The sequence below is a fragment of the Dasypus novemcinctus genome, chromosome 27 (assembly GCF_030445035.2).
Source record: "Dasypus novemcinctus isolate mDasNov1 chromosome 27, mDasNov1.1.hap2, whole genome shotgun sequence".
Lineage (NCBI taxonomy): Eukaryota > Metazoa > Chordata > Mammalia > Cingulata > Dasypodidae > Dasypus > Dasypus novemcinctus.
This window is the reverse complement of record NC_080699.1, coordinates 887165-901875: the sequence shown is the minus strand read 5'-3', so window position 1 is coordinate 901875 and position 14711 is coordinate 887165. Positions and strand designations below refer to the sequence as shown.

At 57.2% G+C, this 14711-nt stretch overlaps 1 protein-coding gene across 5 annotated transcripts in view; it reads right to left on the bottom strand.

Moving 5' to 3' along the window:
• Positions 1-11274, bottom strand: part of HEPHL1 (hephaestin like 1) — an 83507-nt gene extending 72233 nt beyond the window's left edge. For 2 of the 5 annotated variants that reach the window (XR_011647607.1, XM_058289359.1), the window contains exon 1: positions 10027-11144. Coding sequence is in view for 1 of the 5 variants with exons in the window: in XM_058289359.1 (XP_058145342.1) it covers positions 10027-10196 (170 nt within the window). In the remaining 4 variants the exon portion in view is untranslated. Of the gene's footprint in view, positions 1-9948 lie in introns of all 5 variants that reach the window. The other 3 variants (XM_071212304.1, XM_071212302.1, XM_071212303.1) reach the window with 3 other exon arrangements.
• Between the last annotated feature and the right edge of the window lie 3437 nt (positions 11275-14711).

Below are 14711 nucleotides of genomic sequence, written 5' to 3'. Positions count from 1 at the left end.
AGAACACCATGTGCTTTTGTCCTTCCCAGGCCCGGTGCGTCTGTTGCCCCTGCTCGGCGCGCTTCTCCTTCCTCACCGGCCCAGCATCTGCGGGGCCGTCACGCTTCCTCTCGTCCTCTCGCCCTCTGCCCCCGCAGTGCTCTGCTCGTGCGCTGGCAGCGGCCCCTGACGACCTGCGGTGCGCAAGCACATCGAAGACAAAACCCCTCCCCACCTTTTTTATCCCCTGCCTGGGAAAGTTGGTGCATGATGGCTTTGGAATAAAAATACTTGAATTTGCCCCCAGATGGGCAAGTTAAAGCCACGAAATCCTTCAAACTTATTTGCAAGGAAGGGCACGCTGCCCGACTTGACCCTGAGCGGAGGGCGAGGTTTCAACTCGTGCAACGAATCTGACTGCATGGCGGGGACCGCTCAGAGAGGAGTCGGGGCCGAGTTCAAGTGGAGGGAGGCACGCCGTGGCCCCCACGCGATGCCCGCCATGGTCGTGGGTGGGGGCACTGGGCACGAGGCCCTGCTCCGCGGCGGCCGAGAGACTCGGTGCGCCAGGCCCTGACGTGGGCCTCTCCGCGGCGATGACACGTCTCATGACGTGCAGAGCACACCCTGCGGGCTCTTCTGCTGGATGCTCAAAGCTGATCCGTGAAACCGGTCGGCTTTTTAAAAAATTTTTAATTTTATTTTTAGGTCCCAGGGCTGAGGATTGAACCGGGGACCTTGTACGTAGGAAGCCGGTGCTCAGCCACTGAGCCACATCGGCCCCCGAGCTGGGTTTTCATTTCCTTTGCTCGTTGTTTTTGTTTTTAGGAGGCTCCAGGAACCGAACTCAGGACCTCCCACATGGGAAGCAGGCACTCAACTGCTGGAGACACATCTGCTCCCTGGGTCGGCTTTTATGAGACGAGGACAGCTCTGAGGCCGCGAGAACGTCCACTCTGGGTGTAATCACAGAGCCTTCTCCTAAGACCCCTGGGCGGTGCTGGGCGTCCACTCCTAAGGCCGCTGGGTGGTGCTGGGCGTCCACTCCTAAGACCCCTGGGCAGTGCTGGGCGTCCACTCCTAAGGCAGCTGGGTGGTGCTGGGCGTCCACTCCTAAGACCCCTGGGCGGTGCTGGGCGTCCACTCCTAAGGCCGCTGGGTGGTGCTGGGCCTCCACTCCTAAGGCCGCTGGGTGGTGCTGGGCGTCCACTCCTAAGACCCCTGGGCGGTGCTGGGCGTCCACTCCTAAGTCCCCTGGGCGGTGCTGGGCGTCCACTCCTAAGACCCCTGGGCAGTGCTGGGAGCCCACTCCTAAGACCCCTGGGCGGTGCTGGGCGTCCACTCCTAAGGCCGCTGGGTGGTGCTGGGCGTCCACTCCTAAGACCCCTGGGCGGTGCTGGGCGTCCACTCCTAAGGCCGCTGGGTGGTGCTGGGCGTCCACTCCTAAGACCCCTGGGCGGTGCTGGGCGCCCACTCCTAAGGCCGCTGGGCAGTGCTGGGCGTCCACTCCTAAGGCCGCTGGGCAGTGCTGGGCGTCCACTCCTAAGGCCCCTGGGCGGTGCTGGGCACCCACTCCTAAGACTGCTGGGCGGTGCTGGGCGTCCACTCCTAAGACCCCTGGGCGGTGCTGGGCGCCTCTCCCGGGCAGGGCACGCGGTGGTCAGCTGGGCTCCCTGCTTCTCCGGGCTGCCTGGCTCCAGCTTCTTGCTTCCGGGGCTTCCTCTCCCTGTGTCTGAATTCCATTCTCTTGTAAAGGCTCCAGTGGGGGTTACGACCCGCCCTGGGCGAGGTGGGCCACAGCTAAGACCCTCCCACCCAAAGCTCCTACTAGAGCAGGTCCACACGCACAGGACTTCGCTGGCTTTAGAACACGCTCGTCGGGTCCACACGGATTCCCACCACCGCCCAAGTTGTCCACTCCGCGCGGCCGTGGTTTGGGAACAGCCCGCCACGCTCACTGCCAGGTTCGCCTTGTACGCAGGACACACGAGGTGCCTGAGATGGCGCCGTCCAGGGCACAACGAGTGGTCAGCAGTGGTGACCCAGCGAGTGTGAGCCACCCCCTCCCCAAAGCTTCCCCCCGCCCAGGGGCCTGCCGGCAAGGGGGTCGCAGCCACGCCGCTGTTTGTCTAATGTTTAGACTGAAGCTGGAAGAGCATTTCAGCAGAGCAGAGCGGGTCTTGGGGGCAACTCCAAGGTCATGTCTCCACAGCCTTCGCGGGTACCCCTGTGCCCGGCGGCGTCCTGCCTGGCCGCACGGCTGCCCACGTGGGGACGGCGCCTCGGGGCTTCGGCTGGACCAGGCTAGCGGGGAGGCGCTGGGCGCAGTGGAGGGCACCGAAGCCTCTCGGGGGCAGGGGAGCTTTGGGGTGAAGCTCACGGGTGGCCCCGGCAGGGGGAAACAGCAGCTTTTCGCGGGCTCTGCTCACTCCGCGGCGAGCGGCTGGGGAGGTGGGAGCCGGGCCTCGTGGTGCCCACAGGAAATGCTGAGCCAGCGGGTCCCTGGAAGCCCCCACGGAGGGCGCACCGGGGCCTGTAGGTGGACGCCCACTCACCTGAGCACAGCCAGGCCGCCCCCTCCTCCCTGAAGGGGGATGGACGCTTGGGCAAAGTCCCCGAAGGGCCCTGGTGACTCCTGCTGTGGCCTGCCCAGGGCACCGCGGGTCAGCCCTGCCCCGCCCGGGGGACGAGGGGACCGCACAGCCAGGCCCCTCCTGGGGGAACCCAGAGCCCGCGGCTGAGCGCCCGCCCACCCACGAGGCCTGGGTTCAAGCCCCAGTGCCGACTCCATGACGAGGCCGCGGCAGCCCGGTTGCCAGGCCCCGGAGCCCCTGCCTGCACGTGGGACACGAGCCAGGTGGCACCTCGGAGCCGGGGTGGTGGTCACCGCAGCAGCGTGTGGCTTAGCCTGACAGCTCCGGGGGCAGCCCGGCTGGAAACCACGTCCCTTCACAGCTGAGGCAATTCCAGGGACACGGCGGCCACTCTGCACAGAGCCCGGAAGGCGCGGGCCCTGCTGGAGGCGGGGCGGGGGCTCAGGAGGCAGGGGGCGCGCAGCCCCCACCTCCACCACCGCCCGCCCCACGTCGGCCCAGCGCGTGCTTCCTGCCGCGGGGGCCCAGGCGGGGCTCAGCGCGCTGAGAAGACAAACGGACAGAAGGGCCGCCCGGGCCGGGCACCCGGGAGGGGTCGCCTTCCGAGGCAGGCGGAGGGGGCTCCAGGCTGGAGGGGAGGGGGTGCGCCGTGGAGCCCCGTTTCCTGAGCTGCAAAGCGTGGCTGGTGAACCCCGTTCCCTGAGCAACGCGGCGTGCGGGGAGCGTGGCTGGTGAACCCCGGTTCCCGGCAGCACAGCGGGGGGCTCCCGGGGGAGACGAGCGCGCAGCCGACCCGCCGCCCTCACGCGCTTTCCTCCCGGTCACTCTCTGCAGAGCAGTCGCTGGGAACACGAGGAAAACTAAACCAGAAACGGGGCCAGGCGGCCCGCCCCGCGCCCCCAGGCCGCCGGCAGTGCCCGCAGGTGCCCGCAGGGGCCCGCTGCTCAGGGCTGTCCTTCCCCGAGGCGCAGCAGGAGGGCAGGCGCGCGGGCCGGTGGTGTGCGGTGCTGAGTCACCCGAGGACGGTGCGGGGCCAGAGCCACAGCGCGCTGGACAAGGGCCCCGGGCAGGGGGAGGGGCGGGCCTCACCCCCCCAGGCTAACGGTCTCCAGGGCCCTGACATGGGCCCCGCGGCTCTCGCCCGCGCCCTCCACCCGGGGCCTCTCCTCCCACCACCTCCCACAGAAGCCCCCCGCGCTGGTGAAGGGCAGAGGCGCCCCGCCGCCGCCTCCGGGCAGATCCTGGGGAAGGCGCCTGGCCCCCGGAAGCCAGTCCCCGCGGTGTAGACCAGCAGCAGTTAAAGGTGGCCGGCCCTGCAGTGTAGACCACTGGTGATTAAAGGTGGCCATTCCCATGGTGTAGACCAGTGGTGATTAAAGGTGGCCATCCCTGCAGTGTAGACCAACAGCGATTAAAGGTGGCCGGCAGTCCCTGCAGTGTAGACCAGTGGTGATTGAAGGTGCCCAGCCAGCCCCACAGTGTAGACCAGCAGCAATTAAAGGTGCTGGCCGTCCCCCAGTGTAGACCGGTGGCGATTAAAGGTAGCCAGCCATCCCCTCAGTGTAGACCAGCGGCAGTTAAAGGTGCTGGCCGTCCTGCAGTATTGACCAGCGGTGATTAAAGGTGGTCATCCCCCAGTGTAGACCGGTGGTGATTAAAGGTAGCCAGCCATCCCCTCCCTGTAGACCAGCGGCAGTTAAAGGCGCTGGCCGTCCTGCAGTATTGACCAGCGGTGATGAAAGGTGGCCATCCCCCAGTGTAGACCGGTGGTGATTAAAGGTAGCCAGCCATCCCCTCAGTGTAGACCAGCGGCGGTTAAAGGCGCTGGCCATCCTGCAGTATTGACCAGTGGTGATTAAAGGTGGCCAGCCATCCCCCAGTGTAGACCAGCGGTGATTAAAGGTGGCTGTCCCTCAGTGTAGACCAGCGGTGATTAAAGGCGCTGGCCATCCCACAGTGTAGACCAATGGTGATTAAAGGTGGCCATCCCCCAGTGTAGACCAGTGGTGATTAAAGGCGCTGCCCATGCAGCGCTCATTGGCGTCCGGCCCAGTCGGGGCAGAGGCCTTCCTGGCACACCCCTGCCGCGGCTGGAGCGCGGGACCCCTGCAGTCTCCCCACAGGGCCCTGTGCCCAGGACCCTCAGGGAGGACGTGGGGCCGGGCGAGCCCTTCCGGGGCCTGAGCCGTGCGGGCGCCTGGGAAGCCCCATGTCCTCATGCAGGCCGGTCACTGTCCCACCGCTGAGGACAAAGGGGAAACAAAGACCCGGCTCCTTGCCCGAGCGCACGTCCAGCGAGCACAGGGACGCTCAGCCCCGTGGACGCCAGCGAGCGGCCGCCCAGCGTCCCTGCTGACCGCTGAGTGAGCGGGGATGGCCCGGCCCCTGGCCGGGCAGGGCTTTTGGACAGACGGGCTGCCACCCCTCTGCACGGCACACGGAGACGAGAGCAGGCCTGGGGCGCGGCGAGGGCTCACAGCTGCTGGCCGCTGTCGCACGGGAGGGGAGCGCTCTCCAGTCCCACTGGCCAGGCGTGGGGCCTGCTGTATAAAGGTGTTGGGGTAATGAACACTCACAAGTGAGGGGAAAGAAGGCGCGGCGGAGGAAGAGGGCAGATGGCTAGCTACCCCTTCTTCCTTAGGAACAGAATCCTGATTTTATTCCATCAGAAAAGCACATAGCTAAAAGTATGCATTTTCAAAACCCCTTTGTGGTGAGGAGTATGTAACGAAATGTTAGTGGAATTGGTTGCCCATGAGTGCCCTTGAAAGGGGACCAATAGCTTTTCCCTGTCATTCCTTCCTGGAACAGAAACACGATGGCTGGAGTCCCAGCAGCCATCTTGTCACCATGCAATTCCTTGAGGAGGGAAATTGCAAGCGAAGGATGGTGAATCAGAAAGATGGAAGGAATCTATTTGCCATCTATCCCACCATCTATCCCACCAGCCTGGATTGCCCACCCTGGATTTCTTTTATAAGAGAATGCGAAACCCTAATTTGATTAAGTCACTGCATTCCAGTCTCTTCTGGTGGCCAAAAGCAATCACTAACTGATAAGGGGAATAAAAGCAGTTTTAACAGACAAATGATGTTGACGCTAACTGAAATTCAAAGCCTTAATGAGATGACATCCTGCCCTTCACTTGAAAACCGTAGAGGGGAAGCGGACTTGGCCCAGTGGTTAGGGCGTCTGTCTACCACATGGGAGGTCCACAGTTCAAACCCCGGGCCTCCTTGACCCGTGTGGAGCTGGCCATGCGCAGTGCTGATGTGCGCAAGGAGTGCCGTGCCACGCAGGGGTGTCCCCCGCGTAGGGGAGCCCCACACAAAGGAGTGCACCCATCCCGGAAGAAAATGCAGCCTGCCCAGGAATGGCGCCGCCCACACTTCCCATGCCACTGACGACAACAAAAGCGGACAAAGAAACAAGACGCAGCAAATAGACACAGAGAACAGACAACCGGGGGGTGGGGGAGGGGATTAAATAAATAAATCTTAAAAAAAAAAAAAAGAAAGCCTGTAGAAGCCCTCTCTGCCACATGCCTCCCCACAACCTGCCTCCTTTCAGGTAGAGTACGGGCCTCCCCTCACCCTGTCCTGGAGTCGGCCCAGTGAGGATGCGGGGTGACCTGAAGTCTCTGCCACACCTGCAGACCTGGCTCTGAGCACGTCGGCCTCACCTGCCCAGAGCGGGTTCTGCCCGTGGTTACCCCACGGAGACGCTGACCTCACTGGGGAGAACAGGCCTGCGTGTGCTGGTTTTCTAATGAGGGCTCTGGTAGCAGCCAGAGATTAACTCAGGTGGCCCCACTCTGGTCCCATAAAGCCCAGGCTTTGCCTCTGAAGCGCAGCACCCACTAATTAAGCACTTTACAAGCCCAAGCGGAGTGATCAAAATGCGCCACCACCCTGGGCCTCAGAGGCGCTCCGTGTCCCCATTAGGCCGGTGAGCAGAGGAGTACACAGCTGGGGAATAGTTCTACGAAAACCTAACTCCTAAACCCTATGCTTCCCAGGAAATATTAGTGTTAAGGGCCTCAAGTGTATTTTCCGAACCTTATTATCAAGCAAAGATACCAACTTGGAAAGCTAAGTTGTACCATCTGACTGCAATAGAGTCTGGGTGAAATGATTTCAATTTACTTCCTATCTCATTCTTAAGAATCAGGATTTCTTAGGCTCTTGGCACTGCCTAATTTTGGCTTCAAACGCTTTTCCATCACTCAGGCTTAAACACGAGACTCTTGTTCCTAAGTCTTGCCCGTTCCCCTTGTTCAGAGATAAAGCCACCTGAACAGCTAGGCTGACAAAGGGGCTCTTCTCACTTCCAGAGGTTGGCCTGTGCTAAACCCTTCATGCCACGCTGTCACCTTGTGAAGACAGCGGGGGGCAGTAAACAGAGGCCAGGGCCGCCCCCTCACTGTCGTGGGGCCCACCCTCCAGCTCGGAGGGGAGCGATGTACGTCCCCCAGCCAGAGAGCAGGCAAGGAGAAGAAACGTGTGATAAGACGCCAGCTTCGTCAGAGTTTCAGAATGAAAGAAAATCAGCACACACCAGGGCTGGGGGTGAACTCTTCAGACCTACGGTAAAGAATTGGAGGTGGGTCTTGAAGGATGGGGAAAAAACAAAACACAAAACAAAACAAAGAAAAACAAACGGGTAGGTAAGGGAAAATACAGAATACGGAAAACACTGTCGCATACCCCGAAAATCAGCCCCCCTCCTCTCCGACTCCAATCCTGAGGAGCTGTCTCTCCTCTCGGTCACCACTGCAAAAATCTCTCCGATTGGCAAGTCGGTAAGACATTTCTCGTTCAGTTTCAGAAATTACTCCAGTGCCCTGGCATTCCGCTCCTTAAGCCAGCAGGGAGTCTACGTCCACTCCTGTCACACACCAAGGGCTCGATGGAGATTTCCTGGCTCCAGCACTGACAAGCCCGGGCGAGCAGGGCTTGGCCCAATCCCAGGCTCCGGCTTTCGGCCGGAACGCGGGCGTTTCCCTGTGTTTGATCTTCCCGAAGAGCAGGCCGCGCTCAGAACCCGGCGGGTGGGTGGGCACGAGGGTCCCCCTGCGGACGAGCGCGGCCACGCGGCGCATTCCGCGCTCCCACGCGCCTCACAACGCGGCCCCTTCGTGCACACCTGACCCACACCTGTGACGTGCGTCACCGGAACCGCAGCTGCGCTCTCGCACGCCATCCCTGCCACGACCCCCCGCCGCGCAGCCTTGGGGCTGGCACAGCGCTCCAGCTCAGACACCAAACTGCGTCTCTGTTTGTCTATTTTCTCTCTCCTTTTCACCCTAACTAATTTTTATTGTGCTTTCTTCAAAGCACATTTCCTCGCTGAGCCCCTAACTTTTTCCTGCACCCAGGTTTGTGGACACAGCATTCTTTCTGTGGGAGGAGTGGCAAGGAAGAGAAACCTGCTTTGGTAAGAATTGGGACTTTCTAGAACATTCTTATACTTACACACCTGGCTTCCTTCAAAGCTGGGTGGAAAAGGATAAGTTTTGCCAAGAAAAGGGTCATATGGTGAGAAGAACCACGGGCTCAGAACTGGGGAGGTGCGCCGCGGCGCTGGGCGCCATCTGCCGAGTAAACGCGGGCGCCTCTGAACCCCAGGGCTCGGCCCCCGTTTGTAAAGTGGAACGAGCGTCTGCGAGCAGCAGGAGAATCGTCCCGGGCCGAGGAGGCGCTGCCGCAGCCGTGCCCACGGCACTTCAGAGGAGGCTGCCCGTGCTGTCAGCCCCAGCACGTGGACGGGGTCGAGGGCGCCCACGTGCCGTCCTGGGGCTCGGGCCACGGCTGCTCGCACGGCAGGGCTGTTTCCAGGGCCGCCTGCGGATCCCAGGCCCCGCCAGGTCAGGTCAGGCGCTCTCTGGACACTACCTGTCCTGGCGAGGGGTCTCAGGAGGCGTCCCTGCCTGGCCGGCACACCCTGTCCCTCTCTGGGGAGCAGCACGGGAGGTTAGAGAAATCTAGAAGCCCCAGGGCCCTGGGCCAACTCCGCCTGGCCTTTCCCCAGGCAGGGCACCTGGCTCTTGAGGCGGCTTGGCCGCCCCTGGGCTGTTCCTGAATTTTAACAACTAATCTCACCTTAGGAAACAACTGGAGTGTTAAATGCAGTGAGTTCTGCCTGTCACCGAAAAAAACAGCACAGAAACATCCAACAGTAACTTTGAAATTACAGAGGCTCCTCCAGGGGCAAATAAAGTACTTAAGGCACTGGCCCCAGGGGAGATGAGCAGGGGCAATATTCTGGGGAAAACAAAACAAAAACAAAAAAAGGACTCAAGTACAGCACCTCTCACCCTCGATGCCACGATTCCACGGGCTCTAGGAACAGGCCTCGCCCCTTCAGCGGATGCACTTGGCTGCACAAAACTCCCACCAGTGAAAGGGCCACTTCTGGACAGGTCGAAGAAACTCTCAAAGTACCCATTCTACCCAATCTACTGTAACGGACCCTCCTTTAAGCATTACAAAGGGAAAGCAAAACATATCTACCCATTTCCAAATATATTTCTTTCCAGAAACAAAAACTAAGAAAATCCTCTGTGTTTAACCAGGGAAGAATTCTTGGAAATTCTCACGTTTTCACCGCAAATGTTGTCAGTATTATTTTTTCAAAACAGCTCCGTCTGGAGGTCGCCCGTGGCACCAGTGGGGAGCGTCCTCTCCCAGCGACCCTGATTTAAGATCACCCGGCTGTGGGTGTCTCTCACAGACAAGGTCTTGGGGCTCCGCCAAAGGCAAAGAATACCTCCAAATCACAGGTGGCCGCTAGGTCCCTGCAGGTGGACCGACCCCCTTGTTGGTCTAGATGGACTCACGCCCACGGCAAGAGGCCAGGGAACCCGTCCCCGCAGAGCCGAGGGGGGCCGACGGGCACTCACTCGTCCCCGCAGAGCCGAGCGGGGCCGGCGGGCACTCACTTGTCCCCGCAGAGCCGACCGGGGCCTGGCGGACACTCACTTGTCCCCGCAGAGCCGAGCGGGGCCTGGCGGACACTCACTCGTCCCCGCAGAGCCGAGCGGGGCCGGCGGGCACTCACTCGTCCCCGCAGAGCCGACCGGGGCCTGGCGGACACTCACTTGTCCCCGCAGAGCCGAGGGGGGCCGACGGGCACTCACTTGTCCCCGCAGAGCCGAGGGGGGCCGACGGGCACTCACTTGTCCCCGCAGAGCCGACCGGGGCCTGGCAGGCACTCACTTGTCCCCGCAGAGCCGAGCGGGGCCGGCGGGCACTCACTCGTCCCCGCAGAGCCGAGCGGGGCCTGGCGGACACTCACTTGTCCCCGCAGAGCCGAGCGGGGCCGGCGGGCACTCACTTGTCCCCGCAGAGCCGACCGGGGCCTGGCGGACACTCACTTGTCCCCGCAGAGCCGAGCGGGGCGGGCGGGCACTCACTCGTCCCCGCAGAGCCGAGCTGGGCCGGCGGGCACTCACTTGTCTTCGGCAAAGCTTCTCCCGGTGATGACGTCCTTCCCTCGGGGCGCATAGTCCCAGAGCTCCTCCACAATCCCGAGGTGGTAGATCCTGGTCACCGCGTCCGCCCGTCCAGGCAGCCCCAGCAGCGCGAGGAGGACGAGGCAGCCGGCCTGCTGCTCCCGAGGCATGGGTGGTTGTGACCCGGGCGGCAGCCTCCACCGAGAAGCCTGCCCGGCCCGCCCCCGCCCAGGGCCACCTATAAACCGGGATGAGCAAGGCCAGCTCCTCCCGGGGGCGGGCTGCGGCAGAGGCCGACGCGCGTGCAGGCAGAGCCGGCGAGGGCCGCCGTGGCGACAGGCCCCTTACCAGCCACCGAGAAGCGCGGCCGGCTTGTTCATTCGCTACCCACGCTCGGCTCAGCAGGCCTGTTTCCGGGGCTCGCTGCCCTGCGCATTAGTCACTCACCGCTGCGGGGAGCGGCAGGGGAGGGCTTGGGCTGATGGGTTTCCCACCCCCTTCCTCCTGCGCCCCACACCTATTGCAGGAACAGGCTAGAATCTGAACACTGGGCTGGCCTGAACGGAGCATCAGGAAATAGCCCAGGCTCTGAGGAAGGCTTCCTCTCGGCCGGACGAGGGGCTGATGTAACACCGGCGCCCGTCCCAGCTGGCTTTACGAGGCTACACACAACGATCAGCTCCCATCGTAAAGCTCCAACAACTGTGCAGCTCCGCTCGCCCCTCGCTTACCCGTGCCCCGGCTCCCCCGAGTCCCCCGCTGAATCCCACCAGCACAAAGAAGATTCGCTGCCCAGTGGAGCCAGACTTTGGGCCCTTGTCCCACCGACTTTATCCCTTTCCCAGGATGAGTGGACGGGGAGCAGGAGGCGCGCCCCTCAGCGCCCGCAGACACAGCAGCTACTGAAGGAAGCGCCTGTTCTCCTGCCCGCTGGCCTTCGCCCACCGCTGGAGGAGGTCCAGCCCGACCTCTGCAGAGCTGCTCTGCGAGGCAGCCGTGGACGGAGCGGCAGCTCCTGCGCTCGGAGGCTGGCAGACCCGGGGGTGAGCTTGGTGGGGGTGACGGAGCCTGCCGGCACCCACTGCGTGCCGCCCAGAGCAGTGCTCCACGGAGGCCGACGCCCTCCTCCGTCCACCCCGAGACGCCAAGGTGCCTGTGTGTTAACAGACCTGCATTTCCACCAACAGCCTTCCGCCTTCTTTCCCTAATCTTTCCTGAAGTCCACCCACCATGCCTCCCAGCAGCCTCAAGTAAAAGCATTCTTTTTCTTTAAATGGTAGATACTCTGTGACATGCCTAAGCATGAGTTTTGAATTAACACCCATCTTAATGAATAAAATACAGACTCTTAACACCTTCAATAGATTGGTTTTTTTTTAATATTGAGGACACTTATAAAATAATTTCTGTGTCACAGGTCCCTTTACAGCAAATCTATTCTTCAGTATGTGCTTGGAAGCTTTGTTTAGGTTTGATACTTTTTCTCCGTAGAGGAAGGACTCACAGGGCAAACCTGAGAATGGCCTCGAAAGAAGGAGGGCTTTAGGAGTTCTTGGAATTTAGAAATGTCCTGGAATAAACAGCACTTTGTTTATACTCCAGGAAAGAAGAGAAATAAGAGTTTTAAAATAATACAGATAAAAAACACAAAAAAGTCAACTTTCCTACCCATGATCTTGAATTCATAAACTAAAAACTCTGGAGAAGGCATCAACTAACTTCTGATTCAAAACAAGTTCTGTAGCTTGGACCAGGTCCAGTGAACCAGAGGGAGTTTGAAGAAAAGACAGGCATTCAATCCATTTGTAGCAGAGAGCTTGGCAACTGAGAGGCAGAGGCAGGGAGAGAGTTCACCGAAAACAATAAAATAGGATTCCTGGAAAGATGCCTTAAATCCTTCCTTACTCTAAGACAATAAATGTGCCACTCAAAGAGATCTGCATTCCATAAGAACTGAAGAAAAGAAGCAGTTAAGGGGGAAATGGAAAGGACAAATGAGTTTATATGGCTATGAATCTCCAAAAAAGAGCCGGGAGGTGATCAGAGGGGTTGCCCTTATGCACACCTGAGCAGAGTCCCAGAGGCAGATAAAGTAGGTACAACCCCGGGTATTGGCTCTTCTGAGGGCTACAGAGACCCACAGGTTCTATGGTCATGGCAGATGGAGTTCAGTCCCATGTCAGTTGGCCCTACTTTGGAGTTTGTGTTTCTGTGTGATGGACCTGGATGCAGAGGTGATCTTTGTTCACAAGCCTCCCCTGGTACTTTTACCGGACCTGTGGTTGGTGCTGGGGTTTAGTGTATACTAACCCTGAATCTCTGGGCTGACCATGTGATAGCCAGGCCCTGAGCCTCAACAGACTTGCAACTCCTACACTCTGGTTTATTGGACTTACCACAGTCAGCTAACATGGAGGTGAAGAAGGTCAACCACCACACCAGAGAGCCAAGAGTGCCTATAACTGAAAACAGGAGAATTGCATCCATCATCCATGTGGAATCTAAGCCCCCTCTTGATATAGATGTGGAGTGGACACAACCATTCCAGGGTCCACAGGATGGAGGAATAGAGTATGGATTAGGGTGGATTTACTAATATTCTATTCATGAACTATTGTGATTAGTAATTGAAGAAAATGTAGCATTGATTTGGAGAAAGTGGCCTGGGTAGCTGCTGAGGGTAGGGAGTGGGAAGAAGAGATGTGATGTGGGGGCATTTTCAGGACTTGGAGCTGTCCTGTGTGGTACTGCAGGGACAGTTACTGGACATTGTATGTCCTCCCATGGCCCACTGGGTGGTCTGGGGGAGAGTGTAAACTGTAATGTGGACCATTTACCATGTGATGCAGCAGTGCTCAGAGATGTATTCACCAAGTGCAATGAATGTCCCATGATGACGGAGGAGGTTGTTGTTATGGGAGGAGTGGGGTGAATATAACATTAAAAAAATAAAGAAAAAAATTAAAAAAAAATAAAGTGTATGTAAAACAAAACAACAACAACAACAACAACAAAAAAGTGAATGCAGTCTCAACAGATAGGGCATTTTGAACAACTCAAACATTATACAGCTACATAATTCTGTGGGATATAAAAGTGTCCTTGTTGTCATAGTATATTTTCTGGATAGGTAGAGGTCCTCACAGTAGCTAACAAATTATTAAATTTCCTTCCTTGGGAAGTCCTACTACTTTCTCAAATAAGATGGCCAAAAGCTCTGGAATATATAAGCCTTGCCTAATAAAAGAAAACAGGCTGGTACGGGAGGTGAAGATCTCACCAAGCCCTAGATCTTAAAGCTTGCACTTATGAACCTCATACCTATAATAATGAAACTAAGCCTAATTACAATTATGCCTAATAGTTACCTCCTGAAAACCTTCTTGTTACTCAAGTGTGGCCTCTCTCTAAGCCAAAATGTGCAAATAAACCCTGATGTGGGACATGTCTCCCAGAGGTGAGCCTCCTTGGCACAGAAGGATTATTACTAAGCACTAATCAGTGATGCCTTTGGAGAAAGACCTTGATCAAAAGGAGGAAATATTAAATAAAATGGTTTTTTTTTTTTATGGCAAAGAGATTTCAAAGTGAGTTTAGAGGTTACACTTATGCAGGTCTAAGCCAGACTTCACAAAGAGCCACAGTAAACAAAGCCTCAAACAAAAGTGTTCCTGTGTGCCCTAGAGATGCCCAGACGTGAAAGGCAAGTCACACAGCCTCATGAAATCAACACCCCCTTGGCAGACCCTATCTGGAAATATATGAAAAGCTATTTCCCCAATGTGATATAGTTAGACACATTTATAAATCCCCTAATCATGATTCTTCTACTTCTTTTATTTGAACCTATAATTTTCATGTTTTTGTTAGGTGTGTTTCTCAGAGGCGTACAGCTCCAGGATGTTCCTGAGCTGGTGGAGCCCTGAGTCCCAGCAGGTCTGCGGCCAACCCCTGCTCTCCAGCTCTTCCATCCTGCCCTGGACAACTAACAAAATGATGATGATGGACCAGTCCCAGCCCAAAAGGATGTCTTCAACTGTGAGCAAAACGATTCCTTTCCTCTGCCCCAAAATATCTACATCCCTTCTCAGCCTGAAATAGAGTGGACATCGTCCCAAATCCCTCAAGATTGAAAAATGAACAAAAATAAGGGGAAATGTAACCACTGACTAAAGCAGATATGTTGTTATTATAGTTGTTATCTTGTGTTAACTGAGCAATTTGTACTGATAAAAAAAGTTTTAAATGAAAAAAAGTGAATGCATTGAAACATTATGCTAAGTAAGTAAGCCAGGCACAAAAGGACAAATATTATATGATTCCACTTATATGTAATATCTAGAATAAGTGCATACATAGAAACAAAGTAAATTAGAGGTTCCTGGGGGCTGGAGGGAGAGGGGAATGAGGAATTATTGCTTAATGGATACAGAGTTTCTTTCGGGGTGATTAAAAATTTTGGTGATAAATTGGGCTGAAGGTAGCACAACATTATGAATATAATTAATAACACTTAAGATGGTCAGAATGACTTGTTTTACGTTTTGTACATTGTGCCACAATAAAAAATAATTTTAAAAAGAAAATAAAAGTAAACAAACGCAGTGTTCCTACAGCACTTGTTTCTGAAAAACTAGGTAAATATAAGATGTGATTGACAGTGTTTAAAATTTGATTAGGAAATA